A 23841-nucleotide genomic window follows, 5' to 3' on the forward strand; every position below is an offset into this window, starting at 1 on the left:
TGATAAACAAAAGCTAAAAGAATTTGCAGCCAGAAAACCAGCATTGCAAAGCATCTTGAGCAAAACACTACACGAGGAAGAAATGAAAAACAATAACCAAAACCGTCAGTGGGAAGTGCCTCTATAAAAACAGAGGGCGGGAGGAAAGCTAACCATGGAGAAACAAACTAAATTAAATTAAAAAAAAAAAGAAGATAAATAATCAAACATGGCTGGAAGTACAAACCATATATCAATAGTAACTCTAAACGTTAATGGCTTAAACTCTCCAATAAAGCGACATAGGCTGGTAACATGGATTAAAAAAACAAATCCAACAATATGCTGCCCCAGGAGACACATCTGATTGCAAAAGACATACACAGGCTGAAGGTGAACAGTTGGGAAAAAATATACCACGCACACGGTCCTCGTAAGCAAGCACCTCATATCGAATAAAATCAACTTCAAGACTAAGTTAATCAAAAGGGATAAGGAAGGACATTATATACTATTAAAAGGAACCATTCACCAACAAGACATAACAATTATCAATATTTATGCACCAAAGAATGGTGCTGCAACGTTCGTAAAACAAATTCTCCTCAAGTTCAAGAATCAAATAGACCACAACACAATAATTATGGGTGACTTCAACACACCTCTCTCACCATTTGACAGATCCTCCAAACAAAAGTTGAATAAAGAAACTATAGAACTCAATATCACAATCAATAACCTAGACTTAACTGACATATATAGAATATATCAACCATCATCAAGAGGATATACTTTTTTCTCAGCAGCACATGGATCCTTCTCAAAAATAGACCATATATTATGCCATAGGGCAACCCTCAGTAAATATACAGGGGTGGAGATAATGCCATGCATTTTATCTGATCATAATGGAATGAAACTGGAAATCAATGATAAAAGAAGGAAGGAAAAATCCTACATCACATGGAAAATGAACAATATGTTACTGAATGATCAATGGGTTACAGAAGACATAAAGGAGGAAATCAAAAAATTCTTAGAGATAAATGAAAATACAGACACAACATATCGGAATCTATGGGACACAATGAAAGCAGTTTTAAGAGGGAAATTCATCGCCTGGAGGTCATTCCTCAAAAAAAGGAAAAACCAACAAATAAATGAGCTCACACTTCATCTCAAAGCCCTAGAAAAGGAAGAGCAAAACAACAGCAAATGTAGCAGAAGGCAAGAAATAATTAAAATCAGAGCGGAAATCAACGAAATTGAAACAAAAGAAACTATTGAAAAAATTAACAAAACTAAAAGTTGGTTCTTTGAAAAAATAAATAAGATCGACAGACCCTTAGCCATGCTAACGAAGAGAAGAAGAGAGAACTCAAATTACTAACATACGGGATAAAAAAGGAAATATCACAACAGACACTACAGAAATACAGAAGACAATTAGAAATTATTTTGAAAACCTATATTCCAATAAAATAGAAGATAGTGAAGACATCGATAAATTCCTTAAGTCATATGATTTGCCCAGACTGAGTCAGGAGGATACTCACAACTTAAACAGACCAATAACAATAGATGAAATAGAAGAAGCAATCAAAAGACTTCCAACCAAGAAAAGCCCAGGACCAGATGGGTATACAGCGGAGTTTTACAAAACCTTTAAGGAAGAATTAATACCAATACTTTTCAAGTTATTTCAGGAAACAGAAAAAGAGGGAGCTCTGCCAAATTCATTCTATGAGGCCGATATCACCCTGATTCTGAAACCAGACAAAGACACCTCAAAGAAAGAAAACTACAGACCAATATCTCTGATGAACCTAGATGCAAAAATCCTCAATAAAATTCTGGCGAATCGGATACAAAGGCACATCAAAAAAATTGTGCACCATGATCAAGTAGGATTCATCCCTGGGATGCAAGGATGGTTCAATATATGGAAATCAATAAATGTTATTCACCACATCAATAGACTTAAGGATAAGAACCATATGATCATCTCAATAGATGCAGAAAAAGCATTCGACAAAGTACAGCATCGCTTTATGTTCAAAACTTTAGAAAAACTAGGGATAACAGGAACTTACCTCGACATTGTAAAAGCTATCTATGCTAAGCCTCAGGCTAGCATCATTCTAAATGGAGAAAAATTGAAGGCATTCCCCCCAAAATCTGGAACAAGACAGGCATGCCCTCTATCACCACTTCTATTCAATATAGTTCTCGAAACACTGGCCAGAGCAATTAGACAGACGAAAGAAATTAAAGGCATAAAAATAGGAAAGGAAGAACTTAAATTATCACTATTTGCAGAAGACATGATTCTATACCTAGAAGACCCAAAAGGGTCTACAAAAAAACTACTAGAACTAATAAATGAATTCAGCAAAGTGGCAGGATATAAAATCAACACGCATAAATCAAAGGCATTTCTGTATATCAGCAACAAAACTTCTGAAACGGAAATGAGGACAACCACTCCATTCACAATATCCTCAAAAAAATAAAATACTTGGGAATCAACCTAACAAAAGAGGTGAAAGATTTATACAATGAAAACTACAAAACCCTAAAAAGAGAAGTAGAAGAAGATCTTAGAAGATGGAAAAATATACCCTGTTCATGGATAGGCAGAACTAATATCATCAAAATGGCAATATTACCAAAAGTTCTCTATAGGTTTAATGCAATGCCAATCAAAATCCCAATGGCATTTCTTGTAGAAATAGATAAAGCAATCATGAAATTCATATGGAAAAATAAAAGACCCAGAATAGCAAAAGCAATTCTAAGCAGGAAGTGTGAATCAGGCGGTATAGCGATACCAGATTTCAAACTATATTACAGAGCAATAGTAACAAAAACAGCATGGTACTGGTACCAAAACAGGCAGATGGACCAATGGTACAGAATAGAGGACACAGAGACCAATCCACAAAGCTACAACTATCTTATATTTGATAAAGGAGCTAAAAGCATGCAATGGAGGAAGGATAGCATCTTCAACAAATGGTGTTGGGAAAACTGGAAATCCATATGCAACAAAATGAAACTGAATCCCCCTCCTCTCGCCATGCACAAAAGTTAACTCAAAGTGGATCAAGGAGCTAGATATCAAATCAGAGACTCTGCGTTTGATAGAAGAAAAGTTGGCTCCGATCTACATATTGTGGGGTCAGGCTCCAAATTCCTTAATAGGACACCCATAGCACAAAAGTTAATAACAAGAATCAACAAATGGGACTTACTTAAACTGAAAAGTTTTTTCTCAGCAAGAGAAACAATAAGAGAGGTAAATAGGGAGCCTACATCATGGGAACAAATTTTTACTCCTCACACTTCAGATAGAGCCCTAATATCCAGAGTATACAAAGAACTCAAAAAATTAAGCAATAAGAAAACAAATAACCCAATCAACAAATGGGCCAAAGACCTGAACAGACACTTCTCAGAGGAGGACATACAATCAATCAACAAGTACATGAAAAAATGCTCACCATCTCTAGCAATCAGAGAAATGCAAATCAAAACCACCCTAAGATACCATCTCACTCCAGTAAGATTGGCAGCCATTATGAAGTCAAACAACAACAAGTGCTGGAGAGGATGTGGGGAAAAGGGTACTCTTGTACATTGCTGGTGGGACTGCAAACTGGTGCAGCCAATTTGGAAAGCAGTATGGAGATTCCCGGGAAAGCTGGGAATGGAACCACCATTTGACCCAGCTATTGCCCTTCTTGGACTATTCCCTGAAGACCTTAAAAGAGCGTACTACAGGGATACTGCTACATCGATGTTCATAGCAGCACAATTCACAATTGCTAGACTGTGGAACCAACCCAGATGCCCTTCAATAGATGAATGGATTTAAAAAATGTGGCATTTATACACAATGGAGTATTACGCAGCACTAAAAAATGACAAAATCATGGAATTTGCAGGGAAATGGATGGCATTAGAGCAGATTATGCTTAGTGAAGCTAGCCAATCCCTAAAAAACAAATACCAAATGTCTTCTTTGATATAATGAGAGCAACTAAGAACAAAGCAGGGAGGAAGAGCAGGAAGAAAAGATTAACATTAAACAGATACATGAGGTGGGAGGGAAAGGGAGAGAAAAGGGAAATTGCATGGTAATGGAGGGAGACCCGCATGGTTATACAAAATTACAAATAAGAGGTTGTGAGGGGAATGGGAAAATAAACAAGGAGAGAAATGAATTACAGTAGATGGGGTAGAGAGAGAAGATGGAGGGGAGGGGAGGGGAGATAGTAGAGGATAGGAAAGGTAGCAGAATACAACAGTTACTAATAGGGCATTATGTAAAAATGTGCATGTGTAACCGATGTGATTCTGCAATCTGTATTTGGGGTAAAATTGGGAGTTCATATCCAACTTGAATCTAATGTATGAAGTATGATATGTGAAGAGCTTTGTAATGTTTTGAACAACCAATAATAAAAAAAATTTTAAAAAATAAAATAAAAATAATAAGTTAATCTAATAAACAATAATAAAAAATAAAACTTCAAGGGAGCCTAACCAGTAGGTTACTAATACAATTTATTGCTCAGAAATTATTTTTTTTCAAAAACTGATTGTTGGACTGGGTGCAGCTTGGCAGTGGAGTGATTACCTAGGTTTGATTCCCAACACACACGCAAAAGTGAGAGGAGAGCTCTTGAGTCTTTTTCCCCACCTAGACAGGAATTGCACTGGAAGAATCTCTCTGAAGTAACCATGTTGTAATTCTAGAACCTACTGAAGGGTTGACATATTCCAGGGGAAAGTTTGGATACTAATTTGTGGTTAATGTCTGTCAAGTTTAGTCCTTAGCACAGTATCAGTTACCCATCTCTTACCTCTCAACACCATAACAGTTAACTGTGCACATGTCTCAGAAGCACATCATATAAAACTTGCAGAAAACAGAACACACAAAAAGGACCCTATCTTCCAAGTATCAGAAATTTGACACCTGACAAAAGCAAGGAAGAAGGTTTATTTTGGCTGATGGTTTCGGAGTTTTTAGTCCATGGTCAGCCACTCCATTGCTTTGTGTGGACATTTATGATTTATGCATATTTTTTTGGACGTCTACTATACTTCAGTAAGAAGATTTGCTTTAAAAAGCCAAGCTACTACTTTAGAATGATGATCATACAAAGAAACGCAAAGATGTCATAAGAGAGAAGAGGTCAGATGTTTCTATGCAAGAACAAAAATCTCAGAAGATCAAGATTAGGAAATAATAGAAAATGACTTTTTTTTTTCTTCAACATACCGGGAACACCAGTTTGTTTCATCTTCTTTTTTAAATTGTATGGTCTTAGGTAATCATGGCCAGAAAAAGAGAGGTGCTTGATTTTCAATCTGTTATCAAGCCACTAACTGTTGACGAAACTATGTATCACATTCCGTGGCTTGAGAAAGACAAAGACCGTATAGACTTTATTCAGGTAAGATTTTTATTTGTTAGTAATATCATCTTTCATGTACCGACAGCTAATCTTTTCAAAAGTAAGTATTTGGCCCTGATACACTCTAAGTTAAAAACTCTCTAATTGTTCCTGATTATCTGTAGGATAAAATCAAAATCCCTTTGAAATGACATGCACAGTCCTTCTACCACGGGCTCCCTGCCTACTTCCCATTTGTCATCAGTCCCTAATATTCTACTCATACCCATCCACTCATGGTGCCCCACACACTTGACATTGTTTTCTAATTCCATTTATCTGTGGGTGCTATTTACTTTCCTTGAAATGCCCTTCAGTTCCACTTTTTTTTTCAAAATTTACATGCTAATTATGTCTCCAGAAATATTCCACCAGAGGTGCTCAGAGAAGTAGGTCTTGGGCCCAATTCCTTACCATCCTGTAGTCCATCTTGGATTTGGGTGGACCAAAGGTGCTACCATCGTTTCCAGTATATGCTTTCATTACAGCGTTAAGTTCATTATATGACAATTATTTTTACATCTCTGTCACCTACTGTGTTTTTTGAGCTCACCCATCTTTTGAATATCCAGTTTCTTTCACTTTGCATGCTGCATAGTGGTTACTCAATGAAAGTTTTTGAAATTAAGAAATAAATAGGTCTAACTGGCTTCAATAATATTTGTTTTCTATGTCAATCAAGTGCCAAAAGACCAATTATATCTTTTCACCTACTTAAAACATTTAGAGTGAAGGAATTTTTTAATTTATTTCATGAGCATAAGTAATAGAATATATGCCACAAACCTTCATCTGTTTCCATTATTTTTCACTCACATGAAGCATTTTCATTCTTCCATTATATCCTCATTTTTAGATTATTTCTTTCCTCACCCATATATAAACACTCCAGCTGAAATTTAAAATAGTCATGAATATCTACCTGCCTCTTTATTATTCATAATCTCTATTTCCTCTTACAAATTTATTACCAATACATTAGATTATGCTGAACATTTACAATATTTACTTTAAAAATGTAACACTTTTATTAAAATGTGAATTTCAACATTCTCAACCACTGCCAAAATATCATTGGTAAGTTATGTATTTCGTGATTTTTTTTTTTTAGGAAAGAGCTAAAATTGTAACATTTGATTGTGGAAATGATATATTTGAAGAAGGTGATGAGCCAAAAGGAATCTATATTATTATTTCAGGGATGGTAAAGGTAAATCAGGGATATTTATTTATAAATGTACTTGTGAGCATTAGTTTAAGAAAAACTTTTATTATAAAATTGATAATTGATATCTTTCCATGTTAAGAAGTACATAGTTTGCATAGTTCATTTTTAGGGCAGCAGATACCATTCAAACTATAATATTGTTGATGAGAGAGAATGGATAATAATACATATAACCTTTTAAGTCATATTTTCTCCTAGATAGTAAGAATCCATCAAAAGGATCATGTTTTAAGACAGAAAATTATAAATTATTGTTAATTTTATGTTTATATAAAGTAGATATAGTTGGCTGAGCAGAAGAAATTCACAGATCAGAGTATTTATGAATGCTTTGTGTCTAGGTCATTGCTAATAATAGGTTTACTTAAGGAGAAATAAGTATTTTCATTTTTAAAATAACATGTATGCATTATAATTGTTAAAACCAAAGTGGGAAGAAACCATAAGGTTGACAGTTTGGACAACATAAATTACCTGGCAAACGCATTTTTCTGTTTCTTTGTTCTTGAACAGCTTAAAAGAGTAAATCTGGGTACAGAGAATGAGCCAATACTCTTGGAGACAGAGGAGAAAGCTTACCCAGTCATTTACACAGACTATGTGCTCAGCGGTGAAATAATAGGAGAGTTAAACTGCTTAACTAATGAGCCAATGAAATATTCTGCCACCTGCAAAACTGTAGTGGAGGTTAGAAAACATCACCTATGTCTTACTGTGGTACCTCATCCAATGTCTAATATAAAATTTAAGGTCTTTTCAATGTGTAATATGTCTACTGTTTAGTTTCAATTTATTATTATTTTTAAATAAGAAAAGTAAAGGAGCAAACTTTATTGCAAAGTAGTACTCACCTAGCATAATGTCCAGCTAAATGGCTTCTGAAAGTGAACCTGCCATATGGTTAAATTCCTCTTTTGATATGGCAGTGAAAGAATTAATTAATGGAAAACTTCCTTAGAGATGATTGAAGACAACATCTTCAATGTGCGGGGTCCCATTGGCATGATTTGAACTCAAAAAGAACGGAGACTTCCATTCTTGAAGTTACAAGAAAAGAGAAAATCTATAGCTCTACAAACTATTATATCAACCCAGTTTATGGAAAATACAAGCTAAAAACAAGTGACACTAGGAAGGAATACTTAGCTAAATCTAGAATATGGAAGATTCTGCAGGACAAATGACCTGACTTCGTCAACAAATAGTGTGTGGAGAGAGAGGGAAAGAAGGCAAGAGAAAATTATTAAAAACAAACTTAGGAAATACAGTGACCAAATATAATTGTCCTAATTTGAACAAAACAATTCTTAGGAGTTTATTTGAGATAATTTAGGAAATTTTAATATCAGCAGAATATCAGATGATACTGTTATCTTTAATTTTGTTTAAGTATGATAATTGACATGTTATATTTTTGAAACATTTCTGTCATTGGGTGATGGAAATTAAAAATTTTATAAGTGAAATTATGTGATACCTAGGATTTGAATTTAAGTACTAGCTTTCTACTTCAGGCTTTGATGAAGTTACTAGCACACTAACCATATATGACTACAAAACTTGACAAAATATATGAGGTAAATGTTTTTAGCCATTGAAATAGGCAGTTTATGCCTGAAAACCTTAAGAGAAATTCACAAAGTAAGCCCCACATGCACCCTGATCCCACCCACGATGCAGCAGGTAAGAACCTTATGGAAAGAGAAATGGGGGAGGTTAAGATGGCGGAAATCTGCCAAGCAGGGAGCAAAAAAAGGAACTGCAGAGACTCAGGGAGTCTGCAGGATGGTTCTGCACAAGCCCTCTGTTGAGGACTGCACATGCACAGAATGAGTAAAAGTAGAGTGACTCAGTTATTCTTTTTTTGGCTTTGTTTTATTTGTTTGTTTGTTTGTTTGTTTTGGTACTGGAGATTGAACCCAGGGGCACTTAACCACTGAGCCACATCTCCAGCCCTTTTTATTTTATTTAGAGACAGGGTCTCACTAACTTGTTTAGGGCCTCTCTACATTGCTGAGTCTGGCTTTGAACTCGTGATTCTACTTCCTCAGCCTCTGAAGCCTCTGGGATTTTAGGAGTCTGCCACTGTGCCCAGCTTTACTAGGCTGTTGAAAATGGAATAGAGACTTTTGAGGTCTAGAAGCATCAAGGATTGGGGACTTTTAAGGTTCTGTCTTGCCAGAGAAGGAGATACTTGTTAAAAACCAAAAGTAGACAGTTAAGGAATAAGAAAGAATAGACTTTAGGAGTGATGATCATGATCTTGATTGGGGCTTGTTATAGATCCACCCTAACAGCTTAAGAGCAAGCCCTAGCAGAATCATGAGGGAAAAGAGTTTCTAAGTTGCACTGTCTTGGAAAATATGGTTTTCTGCTGATTGGCCTAAGCAAATCATAAAACCCAGCTGACACAAGCTCACAGTAATCAGATTGTATATGAATTGCCAACTCCAGCAAGAATCAACAATTTTCAAAGACAGAATTCTACAATGTATCATCAGGAGTCATACAAAGAAATATGAAGTAGTAACCTAGAGTAAAAAATAACTACAAATGGGTCATTACCCAAAAGTATATATTATTATTATTAATTTAAAATAAATTAATAAAAATAAGCAGGTGAGGTAATAGATATCATTTTACAACGTGTACATATATCAAAACTTCACACAATATCACATACCTACAATTTAATAGAAGAATACTAAAGAACTTCTCATTGGACCGTGTGGCCTTTTGAAATTTAGTGCAGTGGTGCCTGGCATGGTGGTTCACACCTGTAATCTCAGCTCAGTGGGGCTAAGTCAGAAAAACTGCAAGTTCAAAGCCAACCTCAGCAACTTTGTGAGGTCCTGAGCAACTTAGAGAGACCCCGTCTCAAAATAAAAAATGAAACAGGCTGGGGATGTGGCTCAATGGTCAAGGGTCCCTGGGTTCAATCCCTGTTACCAAAAATAAATAAATAAAATAAAATTTAGTACAGTGAGGCTAGGGATGTGGCTCAGTGGTAGAGCATTTGCTTAGCATGTGCAAGTTCCTGGGTTCAATTCACCAACACCACATCACAAAAATAAAAATAAAATTTAGTACAAGACAAGATCACAAAAATTGTGACCAATATATACATTTTATTATGTTTCCAAGCCACAGTAAGAAACTTACTAAATTGAAAATCTTAGTTTTAATGTTATTATAGGGAAAACCTTATTTCTTCAACCATAGGTGCACAGAATGAAATATTAAATTTATATCTTCCTTTTCCCAGACATATTTTATTCCAAAATCTCACTTGTATGAAGCCTTTAGACAAAAGTATCCTGGCATGGAAGATAAAATGTGGCTAAAAATTGGACGTGGAATTACTGCTCAAAAAATCAGGGAACATTTATCTTATGAGGTAAGAGGTGTTTGTACAAACTTCTCATTAAGATATTGCCAAAAATTGACCACAAATTTATATTAAACTTCATAAATAATCAATAGGCTATGAATTTGTGTTTTTCTTATAGGACTGGAACTATAAGATGCAATTAGAGCTCTATAACATGCACATAAGAGATATACCAAAAAATACCAAAATTGGTATCTATGATGAAAGTGTAACCTATGTTATCCTCATACATGGAGCCGTAGAAGATTGTCTGTCACGAAAACTGTATAAGGCACCTTTCTTAATTCCTATAACATGCCATCGGGTAAAGAAATATTGATTCGTGTCTTCAGGCCAATATGTTTTATGTCCAACAATCAGAAAAGTCGCTATCGTAATTCAACTTTCTACCTTCCCATTATCCTCTTTCCCCTCCACTCCATAAACACCCACGACAGCCACATACAGTCTTCATCGATTGCTTTGGTAAAGCATCGATTTGCAGTCAGATAGCAGCTCCGTTCCTTGGGGCTTGAGGGAAGGCAGAAAATCATGAGGAAGGATGTGGCAGGGGAAAGCTGCTCAGGACATCATTGCACCAGGACGTGGGGAGAGAAACTGTGCTCACTACAGACAAAATGTAAACCCCAAAGTTATGGTCCCTATAACGCCGCCTCCTCCAGCGGCACCCCACCTGCCTACAGGTACCACCCAGTTATTCCCTCACTGATTTAAGGCACGGCACTCATAAACCCAATCATTTCACCTGAACTTTCTTGCATTGTCTCACACAAGAAAGTCCCAGAGCCCCCTTACACTTGTCTAACTCTGTCTATCCCCTACTCACACAGCCCTGCTTATTGTGGATTTCAGTATCAGTGTGATTCAATGCATTAAAAACCAGCACATGTTGGATTGATTTCTTGAAATATTTTTAAAACTCTTTCTGCCATATAGAAAAACTCTTTGATTAATTTTTTAATGATAATTAAACTTCATAATTTTCTTATCTGGAAGAAAAATAAAATATTTTTAAGAATCAATAAGAGTGGGCTGTAGCTCAGTGGTAGAGTGCTTGTCTCACACATATGAGGCACTGGTTTCAATCCTCAGCACCACAGAAAATTAAGTAAATAAAATAAAGATATTGTGTCCACCTACAACTAAAAATATTTTTAAAAATCAATGACAGTATATGGAATATTGACCTTCCCACAATCAGCCTAAGAATTTTAAGATATCTGTCTTACTTCCGTTGATTTATTGATAATTTCATCATCTTTTAAATATTTAGAGAGGACCTGAAATAGTAGCTAACTAGAGAAACATTTAATTGCATTTTATGTATTCAGAAATTAACTTGCATTCTATGAACTTACAGATACAAGGCACAGAAGATTTCACAAAAATAATGATTATTCAAACTTCAATTGATCTGGAAAAACACACATGGAACACAAGAAAGCATATGTCTACACCTAAAACTTCCCTGAAACGAGGATCAATAAGTGAGTTATTTCTTTCGGGAAATTTGAGAACTTACTGTTCTTTTATAAAATAGTCATATATATATTTGGAACAGGTATATTCATGCTGCCTAGAGTATTTTTCAACCACCATATTCAATACTCATACATGAACTCAGAATATCAAGTTACGCTTAGAAATTATTGTATTTTATCTATAAGAATAAACATGCATAATGATCTTAATAATATGAAAAAATTTATGAGGGAACTTCAGGCTCTTCCCCTGAATTAAAATATTTTATATGGCAATAATAATAAAAATTAAAAGAACTGACATATAAATCACTAGAACTAAATGGGTAATCTTGATATAAATTCTGTTCTTCCTACAAATTTCACATGATAAAAATTATATCAGAACATAAATGATAATTTAATAACTCCTAAAAATCTGTTGACTAAAATTTGAAAAATAATTTTGAGATTTAAAATCGTAAAGAATTAAATTTTGAAATAAATAATAACAATAGAAGTTAATAGTTGTCATTTATTTAAAGGAAAAATAATGTTAGAATTTAGAAATATAAAAATTAATTCTAAAATCTTGAGTGTCAATAACCATATTAGTAATGAAGAAATAAATAAAGGACAATTTTATTTATTTATTTATTTATGACCGCGGAATGCATTACAATATTTATTACACATAGAGCACAATTTTTCATATTTGTGGTTGTATACAAAGTATATTCACACCAATTTGTGTCTTCATACCTGTACTTTGGATAATAATGATCCTCACATTCCACCATCATTAATAAACCCATGCCCTCTCCCTTTCCCTCCCACCCCTCTGCCCTATCTAGAGTTCGTCTATTCCCCCCATGCTCCCACTCCCTATCCCACTATGAATCAGCCTCCTTATATTTAAAAAAAAAAAATCAGCATTTGGGTTTTTTTGGATTGTCTAACTTGACTTAGCATTATCTTCTCTAACTCCATCCATTTACCTGTAAATGCCATGATGTTATTTGCTTTTATTGCTGAGTAATATTCCATTGTATATATATGCCACATATTTTTATCCATTCATTTATTGAAGAGCATCTAGGTTGGTTCCACAGTTTAGCTATTGTGAATTGTGCTGTTATAAACATTGATGTGGCTGTGTCCCTGTAGTATGCTGTTTTTAAGTCCTTTGGGTATAGACCAAGGAGAGGGATAGCTGAGTCAAATGGTGGTTCCATTCCCAATTTTCCAAGAAATCTCCACACTACTTTCCAAATTGGCTGCATCAATTTGCAGTCCCACCAGCAGTGTATGAGTGTACCTGTTTTCCCCACATCCTCGCCAACACTTATTGTTGTTTGTATGCATAATAGCTGCCATTCTGACTGGAGTGAGATGAAATCTTAGAGTTGTTTTGATTTACATTTCTCTAATTGCTAGACATGATGAACATTTTTTTCATATATTTGTTGATTGATTGTATATGCTCTTCTGAGAAGTGTTTGTTCATGTCCTTGACCCATTTATTGATTGGGTTATTTGTTTTTTTGGTGCTTAGCTTTTTGAGTTCTTTGTATACCCTAGAGATTAGTGCTCTGTCTGATGTGTGAGGGGTAAAAATTTGCTCCCAAGATGCAGACTCTCTATTCACCTCACAGATTGTTTCTTTTGCTGAGAAGAAACATTTTAGTTTGAGTCCATCCCATTTATTGATTCTTGATTTTAATTCTTGTGCCACAGGAATCTTATTAAGGAAGCTGGGGCCTAATTCCTCATGATGGAGATTAGGTCCTACTTAAAAATATGGAACACTTCACAAATTTGCGTGTCATCCTTGCACAGGGGCCATGCTAATCTTCTCTGTATTGTTCCAATTTCAGTCTGTGTGCTGCCAAAGAGAGCACAACAAAGGACAATTTAATGAAGAAATTGAAAGTGAAATGCAGAAAAATGTTCAAGGTTGTTGATGTAATAACATAATAACAAATTAGATATTCGATTTATTTTATTAGTGAGTTTTTAAAAGAATAATAATACTTATTGATTTTAAAATGTTGTGAATTTACTATATGTACTTACTTTGTTGGTACCAGAATACATTAATAAAGTTATAGAGATTGCAAAAGCCATAAAGGTATTTATAAACAATATAATTTCTAGACATTTATCCTAAAGATATAAGCAAATAAGAAATAGAAATGTTCATTGAGCATTATTTATAAGAATAGAAACTTAGAAAAAATCAAAATGTATAATGATAAATGGATGATTAAGTAACTCAACAAGCAGTCAACAAGATTATAAGTAGGCATTAAAAATTAATTTTCCAGCCTCGTGCCTCCCAGCAGCTTGGGAGGGTGAGGCACGAGGATCACAAGTTCAAAGCCAGCCTCAACAATTTGGCAAGGAGCTAAGTAACTCAGCAAGACCCTGTCTCTAAATAAAATATGAAAAAGGGCTAGGGAGGTGGCTTAGTGGTTAAGCATCCCTCAGTTCAATCTTGGTACCAAAAATAAACAAACAAATAAATAATTTAAAAAGAAATTTTCTATTTTGTAATGTAGAGAAGGACCTAGGATATATGTCAAGTAAAAATGCCAATGATAAAAACACTAGGTTGCTAACTTTAAGTGAATTATAATTTGTTACATTACAGTTGCATGATTTTGAAACTAAGTGGACATAAAGTACTGTATTTATATAGGTTCCCACTGAATTTAAGATTAAGCGTCCACAAGAAATATTAATGGGTCCTTCACCATATGCCCCTTCATCAGATATCTCTTCTCCTTCTCCAAAACCTAGCCATAGCAAACTATTAATGGTTCACCTGAAATGGGAGATCTGGGTGTGTACCACACCTGAGCCTTCACAAAACACTCCTTCTGCCTAGAACCCTCTAAACATCCCCTTACCCTCAGGTCTCCATTCCATACAGCTAACTCCTTCTTATCCCTTTAATCTTAATTTTTTCTTCAGGGAGCCATCAATGATAATTCCAAACCTCACTGAACCACTCTCCTGTACACTCCAGTAGCCCAACATGTACTGTCCTATAGGCCAATGTCAAGTTGGTTTTGGTTTTGTTTGTATGTTTGCTGGTCTGCTGTTGTACTATCTAAAAAAAAAAAAAAGGCATAGGATCTTAAAACTATTGTGCTGTCTTAGGTGTCCTTATTACTTAATGTGCCTGGCACTCCAAATACATATTGAAAGTATTTGGAGATATTGGGATAAAAGATGATTTTTGTCTCCTTACCTTTCAAACTTTCTGCACATTGTTATATGATATTTATAATAAAATATATCTAAGCCTTTTTTAAGGTTACGCTTCACACCAATGTCAGATCACAATGTCAGATCACAGTATGAATGAGTTGAATACGGTCTAACTTAACAGTTCGACTAGTTGAAATTGTGACCCACATTTCAGTAGCTGAGTTCACACATTCTTTTTTGAACTAGTTTCAAGTGGATTCCTGGAAGAAGAACTGCAAGAAGAAAGTGATATTAAGGAGGAGGTAAACTTGGAACAGTTCTTTTTTAAATTTTGTTTGAGTAAAAGAAACTCTGCAATTTATAGGAACTACCAGTGTATTTTGCTTACTCCAAAGAAAATCATTACATAGATTTTAGTATGAAAAGTTTCTATTATTACAAGGTATACGATATAAATCATTATTTTTTGTAAATACTAAAGAAATAACAAAGGAAAACAAGTGTAAAGAGATATCAGAACGTCCTTGACTTACATTAGCATCCAGGTACCACCACAGATGGCTGTGTTGTAGTATATAAGGCCCTTCCCCTCCACCTCATGTTAAAATTGGACTGGGGTGAAGGCTCTCAGCCTGAAGGTACAATGCTCTTGTTCTCACAGTGCCTGATAAAAGCAAGAGCTCAAAAACAAATGCCCTATAATCTACTTATCCCACGGTAACCTAAGTTACTCAGAAAGTCCCACAAATATTGATCGATGTCATGGTTTTCTACGAATTTGGATACATCACTTGGGGATCTTAAGATCTTCAAAATCATAAGCCAACTTTGCAATAGGATTCTAAGTTATGAAACAGTATTGGGACCTTGAATCGAAACTGAGTGGAGAGATACAGTGAAAATGCCTCATTACATCTCTACCAGCCTACCTCTGCCTGGAAGAACAAAGGGAAATGACAATGAAAATAGAAAGATGAGGAAGACATTTAAGATAAACTATTTCCAGTGCCTGCTGGCTAGGGCATCTCTCTATTAAGCTTGCAGGATTCAGTTTAGTGTATTTGGGGTGTGTGGGGAGGTGGCGGAAAGAGCAAGGGAAGCTGATGTTCTTCCTGTGCCTGTTCTCAAAAAGTACTGCTTGTCCATCAATTAAAATACAAAATGATGGCATGATGGCTGAAAGTGGGAGTTCACTAAAGGGCACTAACATTAGCCAGTGGAACATCATCAGACTGTGTTATCTAGTAGATACTTTTGCTCCCTGATGTTAGATCCTGGCTGTGTTTCTGTGCCAGCTCCCTTTCCACTACCCCAAACCCTTTCCCCACCAAGACCACCTTAGGATTGTGGCTTTGCTTTCACTAAATGAAAAGCTCCCTTGAAGTCCTGTCACAACATCCTTGCAAAGTGTCCTGATTCTCAGGACAATGCACACAATGTAGAAGTCCCAGCTCTCCTAATAATGTTCATTGAGCATTATTTATAAGAATAAAAACTTAGAAAAAATCAAAATGTATAATGATAAATGGATGATTAAGTAACTCAACAAGCAATCAACAAGATTATAAGTAGGCATTTAAAATTAATTTTCCAGCCTTGTGCAGTGGTGCACGCCTGTAATCCCAGCAGCTTGGGAGGGTGAGGCAGGAGGATCACAAGTTCAAAGCCAGCCTCAACTGGCTTTGAACTAGATTATACACTATATTATAGACTAGATTGTATAAATCAGACCCTTATTAACAGCCTCAGAATTTGACTCCTGTTTCGTATCCCAATTTCTAGGCTGAAGAGTCTGGAACATTACTCGAGGAGAATATTAAAGTCTAAAGCATCTCCTAGAAAAAACCTAAGTGAAAACCTGGTAAGCTGCCTCAGTTTCCTCAACATGACTAGGAACATATCCAATGGAGACTGAAACTAGAAGTGCATTTCCCCTTAGTATGGTAGTGTGGATTAGAGCACTTCCCACTCACTAGTTGATTCTCCCAGTGTCTCTAAATTCCAATTTGAAACGTTATCTTTAAAATAAGATTCCTCTTTCTAGATTTCTTAAAACATAGATTCCTGGTTTCCCCTCTCTATTCTGCTACTTAACCCCACCATGCAACACTGGCTGCTCCCAATTCACTAGGCTGTTTTTCAAGTGACCATGTAATGTTGAAAGATATCAAAAGATAATAAGTTATGACTTCGCTTCTAAGGATTTATGTTTTAGTTACATAGACAAACCATACTGGAGGACAATTAAATAGCAATAGAGGATACACTGTGGATAGTGCCAGCTGTTGTTGAAGGAATTTGAAATAGAAAGAGCTGGCAATGAAGAATTAACAGACTCTTTGGAGAAAAAAGAGGATGTTCAGAATAGAGGACATGAGAAAACAAGACCATTGGGGAACCATGAGTCTAGCGATCTGACAGCTGGCTGTGCCAGATATGTCTGTTATAAATATCTGTGTGTATGTCTGTTTTACATGACTTATGTCACAGGGCATAGCACTGGGTTAAAAAATAAAAACCATCAGATAAATAGGTTTATCTTCATCTAAGTAAATGTAACCTTGCATGCCACATCCTATGATAAAGGAAGCATTTAAAAATAGATTTCATTAAAAAAAATAGATTTAAACATGAACAATACACTAGGGAAAACTATTTGCAAGAATTATGTGCTCACAATACAAGCAATATCTTTATCTATCATATAGCATAACAAGGAAAACTATAACTCCAGTAGGCAAGCTCATGAACAGCCTGTTCAGGTACAAGACAATATCTAATGTGGTAAAACAGTAAATTACAAAATACAAACGTAAACAACAATGAAATAGAAACATTTGCTTTTTAAAATATGTACAGTTTTTTAATGTCAAAATCTATTTCCTTTGAAATAGATGGAAATGGAATGATACTGGTTTTCTTGTATTTTGCTGATAGATGAGTGAAAGCAATTTATTATAACAACAACCATAAATATGCTCACATATTTTGACTCGGCGGTTCTTGGAAGTAGCCCAGGTATTAAAGTAAACAAAATGTCCAGGACACTATACTATTTCTAATGGCGATAATAATATAATGATTAAAAGAGTTCAAGCGTCCAATATAGAACATTCATACAAGAAAATATCATACAACCACTGAAAAGACTGGTTGTGTAGTCCAATGTAGACTATGAAGAGGAAGGCAGAACATACAACAAACATACAATAAACATCTTTTAACCCCAAAATGACTAGAAAAAAATAAATCTAAATGATTATGTTGTAATTAGGTGAAAGCAGAGGTGGTTTTGTTCACTTCTCTTATTGTGTGTCGTTCTATTGGTGCTATAATGAAAAAATGATTATTAAGCATTATTGAAGTATAACTTGAGAGTTAGCTGTTCCTTTCTGTCACTCTTTACATTCACTGATGCTATATAACAGAGTGGGAAAAACCTGACCTGAAGCTCAGTGAGGGTTAAGGAACTAAGTTAGTGTTTGCCAGAGTAGAACATCTTCCTCCTAATAATCCATACACCACCTGCATCCAGTTCAGCAGGCCCCAGGTGCTGCTCTGACTCTACCCCCAGTTTGTCTTGCTGCCACCAATTTATGATGAGATAATGGTCATACTCACTCCTGCAATTTCCTTCTTTACCCTTGACCATAAAGGCCAGGAGATATTCCATGGTGGGAGAGGGAGGGGGTGGAAATGACTCTCTATACATCCTGTTTCGGGTTGTTGGTCAATGCTGCGAGATTCCAAAGCTCTCTGCTTTCTTTGTGTTTTTTCTTCCCTCCTGGGTTAGAAGCAGTTGACAAGCCTGTACTGAAGATGGAAGCAAGCATCGGTGTGACTGTGTTGGGAGGCTTGCTGTGGCTGCAGCACACTTCCGTCATCCAGAGGGGCCAGCTTCTGGTTGGATCCTGTGTGGATGCTCTTGGAGCTCTGCAGAAAAGGCATCTGAACGTGGTGACCAGCCAGCTCAGATCATACATATATATTTGCAAAATGTTCTTGATGTAAAATATCTATTATTTTAAATATTCAGATATCTCAAAAATATTACAGTAAGTTTTAGTCTTAAGAGTCAGAAAAAAAAAAGCTTATGTCACCTAAGGTAGTTTGAGCATTGTCTTTAGAGTGATAATGATTCAATTCATTTTATTATGGATAATAAAATGCCACTAAAATGTGGTTTAAATGTTGCTCTTGATCCAAGTATTGATTTTTGTCATTCTTCATATTTCACTCATCTTGGGAGCTCAGAATTTCTCAGCCATAATAGTAAAGAATGGAACCTGATTCAGACTGAACCACATAACCCAACCCTAAATGAAACCTCTAGCATCCATTTTCTCCAGAACAATGAGCACAATATTAGGTACACAAATTTAGAAAATAGTCATCACAGGAGAGTGCATGCTTTGTTAGGTATACTAGCCTATATAATACACTATATAGGTATGAACTCCTGTAATCTTCATAGCAACTAGGTTAAGTAGACATCTTTATTTCCAATTTATGAATGAGTAAACTTGGGTGAGTTTGAGCTATTTGCTAAAAATCCTACAACTTGTAGGAAGCGGATTATAGATTTGAAAATAAGGCATCATACCATATATTCCCCCATACTAAACACTGAATAAATACCTACAGAATTAATAAAAATTTAAATGTGCCTTCAGGTTCAGACCTCCCTGGAAGTTAAGAAATCTCAATGCTGTGCCAAACAATTGGTGATGGGCACATTCTTAGGAGCAAAGTGCAGAGATTCCAGTCACAAAAATGTCCTTTGTGGTAAAGATAACCTGGTTCTTTACCAAATGAAAATTAAGACAAAGGATTGAGGGGAGTAGGAATCAAACACACACACACACGCACACACACACATACACACACACACACCCCTTTATTACTGACCTAAGAGAATGTGATTGCTTTCTTTTCTTTTCTCTGGAATCAGAAAGACTCCAAACAGCATAATTTACAAAGTTTTTAGGTGGCCTAGGTTTCCAAATAAAATCTAAGCTATTGGAGAAGCACACACTCCACAGTATTAGGGGCTGTCAATGTCTGCTAGGTTTTTGGACTGGATTGTAAACGTCTCCCTACACAAGGCACTGAAACACGAAATAACCCTGGACCATGTGTGCTGGTGTGCACCCGCCTGGTGTGCAGGAATGGGGGCTCTGTGCCCAGGACTTCACTTCTATCTGAAAGAATGTCATGCACAGATTTTGGCCTGAAGAGGGCGCTTAGAGCTTGCTTCCATTTGACTGTCAGAGGTAACCCACTTAATTTGTTTACAATGTCCATAACATTGCTTGTTTTTTAATGATATTTTGATAAAAGGGCCTTTCACTTTGATTTTTAAAAATTTAGCTGAGTTCTTGAACTTTTACAATGCCTGCCCTCCTGTTTTGTATTTTTTTCCTGTAGTTATTTATCTTTTATATTCTATGTTACTTTTTTTTTTTAATGAGAAACTTTGTAAAAGAAGAAACATTTTTCTCAAGGGTCACTCATTAACAAAGAAGTACTGTGCTACCCTCCTTCCAGTCACATCTATAAGAGAGTTTCAGTGAACTGAATAAACTCCCACTTTGCTTTCAGAAAATGGCCTTTCCAATCAACCCTCTAGGTTACTCATTGTTCTTGACCAGCCATTGGAGCAAAATGCAAAAGCCCAACCAGAATTACTGGGACAAACAGTTATCACCTTTTTAAAAACATTCTTTAATGAGGACTATTAGCAATGAGTAGCTGTGGTTTTCAGACATCAATCAGGACTCCTAATCAGCTCCTCTTCTTCAGCACAAAGTAAGTAAAAGTTAGATTATTACACACACACACGCTACATTTTGTCCACACACAAAATGGTAGGCCATGGTTGCTATCCCAAATTTTCTACACATAGATGATTTAGGTAACTTAGAAGATATCCTTTAATATTTATTGCAATTATCCAGCCTGGGGAAGGAAATGGCTTTAGAAGTGAAGAATGGAAGAAACAGATTAAGGTAGTCCTAGATTTCTTAAACCTATATACAATGAACACCCTAATTTTAAAAGTAAACTTTGTTATATATTTTCTTATTTAACTATCTAATTTACTAGGAAGAGGGATTTTGTGATTTTTAAGATGTTCACAAAATAAGAAAATTTTCTACCATAACATTTTTCCTAGAGTTAATTATCTGAGGGATTAATAAAAATTTTAATAAAATGACTATTAGAGATAATTTAAACCAAATTCTCCTGTCTCTCCTTTAAACCTCTCCACAAAGGTAGAAGAGAAAGAAAACCCTTAATTTTTACAGATATTAAATTGGAATAAATGCAATGCATATCACAATCCCTAAAAGAGTAATCTTGTCCTTTTATATAGCCAGGCAAACAATCTATTGCATACATTCTCAAAACATAAAAAAGGATTAGTTTTCATATAAGAGGACATTTGTTCCATGTGGTTCATCCTCCACTCTTTGGTTAATGTGTTCACTAATTACCTTTAAAAGAAAAATATAGTTCTCATTTATCTTTAATTGCAGGTAGATTTGCAATTTGGAGCTGGGTTTCAACTGAAGTTAAGCTCCTGGCCTCCCAGGGAAACTGGAAGATAGGGTCACTGTCTTCCTCCATAGTTACTTTTCCAAGAGAAACCCCCTAGGTTCTTAGAGAAAATTTGCTGGGTTGCATATTTTGCCTTAAAAAAATATAAAAGTACATGCATTTCAAAGACAGAGCAAAAAAAAAACAAGTTTTGTAGAGTAAATACTCTAAGACAAAGGACAATCTCTTCCCTTATTTTCAATAGTGAAAATTAGACTTATTTTAAATTTGTCTTTATGCATATAAGACTAAAACATTGCAGATAATAATATAGTTTCCTTCATGCATCAGGACTTCTGGATTGGCATTACCTCCTTTCCTTCACAGGCTGACCTGCCTCTGGAATACTTTGTTCTCCTAGGTAGGGATTGTCTGCCTCTCTATCCATTTACCTGGAAATTCCTCCCAGAGCTAGACTCAGTCTGGAGAGCAGCTGGATAAGAATGCTCTGGATGGATCCGATGTTGCTCAACTAGTTCCCTAGTTTCTGTCAAATTGTTTCTTCCAAGCCTCTCCCCTGCCCGTTTCTGCCTATACATATAACTCTGTATTATCCAAGATCGAATAAAAAAGTATTTTGCCCTTTGTTTTATTTCCTCCATAAGGGCAGGCAGGCATCTGCTTTGCTTACCATTGAATCCACAGTGCCCAGCAAATAGTAAATATTCAATATATAATTGTTGAAGGAATGAACTAATGAGTGACCACACTACAAAGAGCTGTCACATACAAGAATAATGCAAAAATGCCAAGAACAATACATGTGGGGAAAAAGGTATACTCATGTTATAGTTAAAGCTTCATCCTGGGGTTTCATAAATTGACTTCCAGACCACTCATGTATAATTGAATCAAGCCTTTATTGAAGCACACTGGTCTCGACTGATCAGAACATAAACCTGTTTCCCTGATCAGCCCTGAACAATTGTAAGGATGCTCCTTATAAGCTTGAAAATCACAAAAGGGACGTTTGGGGGTCTAGCCAATGCAAGCAAGCCAAGTTGCAGTAGTGAGAGAGTGCAGTCAGGCAGCAGGACGCTTAGCCAATCACAACTAGCCCAGACACCCCAGTTACAGAAACATAGCCCCATTACCCTAGTTACAGAAACAATGCTCTATTAGGTAGTTCTGTGTTCTTAAAGGTTTCTATAGCAAAAGGAAAAGAACATCTTGCCCTGGTCATGACCCTTCTACTTGGAATGGTTGTTTTATAAAATGGAGTTACTAAACAAAATGGAGTGACTTTGGCTTGACTGTCACACTCACACATTGCTGGTGGGACTGCATATATGTGCAACCACTATGGAAAGCAGTATGGAGATTCCTCAGAAAACTTTGAATGGAACCACCATTTGACCCAGTTATTCCACTCCACATACCAGTGATGTTATGTGTTATGTCACGTCAATGTTTATAGCAGATCAATTTACAATAGCTGAACTATGGAACTGAACTAGGTGCCCTTTAACAGATGAATGGATAAAGAAAACATGGTATATATACACAATGCAATATTACTCATCTTTAAAGAAGAATGAAATCATAGCATTTGCTCGTAAAATGGATGGAACTGGAGACTATCATGCTAAGTGAAATAAGCTAATCATCAAAATCCAAAGGCTGAATGTTCTCTCTGATGATAACCCACAAGAAGAGGATAGAAGTTCATTGAATTAGACAAAGGGAAATGAAGAGTAGGGAGGGGGCATAGAATAGGAAAGACAGTAGAATGAATCAGACATAACTTTCCTATGTTCATGTATGAATACATGATCAGTGTAACTCCACAACATATACACCACAAGAATGGATCCTAATTAGAATAAGTTACACTACTCATGCATGTATAATATGTCAAAATACACTCTACAGTCATGTAGATCTAAAAAAGAACAAATAAAAAATAAAAGAATATGCAAAATAAATCCATGATTCCTATCCCCAAATTTCTTTCTTTTCTTCCTCTTGAGATATATATAAAACTAATATACCCTTTATAATCTACAGTTCTGTGACAAGGAATGCAAAGAGACATACCACCACCACTACTATCAGGATAAAGAAAAGAGCAGAAATTCCCTCCATATCTTTGAAAATCACTTTCTTCCCTATCCCTTGCTTCTGGCAGACTTTGGTTTTGTCTTGTCCTGAATGTCACAAAATGTCAGTTTTATGTCTGTTTTTTTCAAATAATGCATTTGAGATTCATCAAGTTGTTGCACCAATTGGTATTCTACTCCATAGTTTGTTCAGCCATTCACCAGTTGAAGATTATTTGGGCTATTTCCAATTTGGGGGGCAGATATACAACTTTACATACAGGTTCTTAGAGGATGTAGGTTTCACTTGGGTAACATAAACTTTGTTAAGAATTTACTTTCTTTGCTATTTCATTTAATTTTCTGATGAGGGAGTTTTTGTGAAACTCAGATAAGCAGGATTACTGCATTGCATAAGTCTAACTTTACACGTAACTGCCATTTGGTTTACAAAGAGGCTGTA

The 23841-nt window shown here is 35.6% G+C and overlaps 1 protein-coding gene and 1 non-coding gene across 2 annotated transcripts in view; one reads left to right on the plus strand and one right to left on the minus strand.

Moving 5' to 3' along the window:
- Positions 1-18849, plus strand: part of Slc9c1 (solute carrier family 9 member C1) — a 74966-nt gene extending 56117 nt beyond the window's left edge. The window contains exons 20-28 of the mRNA XM_046425210.1: positions 5319-5444; positions 6556-6654; positions 7186-7359; positions 9938-10069; positions 10182-10367; positions 11424-11550; positions 14986-15041; positions 16522-16600; positions 18533-18849. Coding sequence (XP_046281166.1) covers positions 5319-5444; positions 6556-6654; positions 7186-7359; positions 9938-10069; positions 10182-10367; positions 11424-11550; positions 14986-15041; positions 16522-16566 — 945 coding nt within the window. The 3' untranslated portion in view covers positions 16567-16600; positions 18533-18849. The remainder of the gene's footprint in view (positions 1-5318; positions 5445-6555; positions 6655-7185; positions 7360-9937; positions 10070-10181; positions 10368-11423; positions 11551-14985; positions 15042-16521; positions 16601-18532) is intronic.
- LOC124079599 (U6 spliceosomal RNA) lies at positions 13318-13424 on the minus strand. The gene has a single exon (XR_006847406.1). It is a non-coding gene; the product is annotated as a U6 spliceosomal RNA (small nuclear RNA).
- Positions 18850-23841: the final 4992 nt, after the last annotated feature.

The sequence above is a fragment of the Marmota monax genome, unplaced genomic scaffold (genome assembly GCF_021218885.2).
Source record: "Marmota monax isolate L192 unplaced genomic scaffold, Marmota_monax_Labrador192_F-V1.1 WCK01_AAM20220418_F8-fsc00119, whole genome shotgun sequence".
Taxonomy (NCBI): Eukaryota; Metazoa; Chordata; class Mammalia; order Rodentia; family Sciuridae; genus Marmota; species Marmota monax.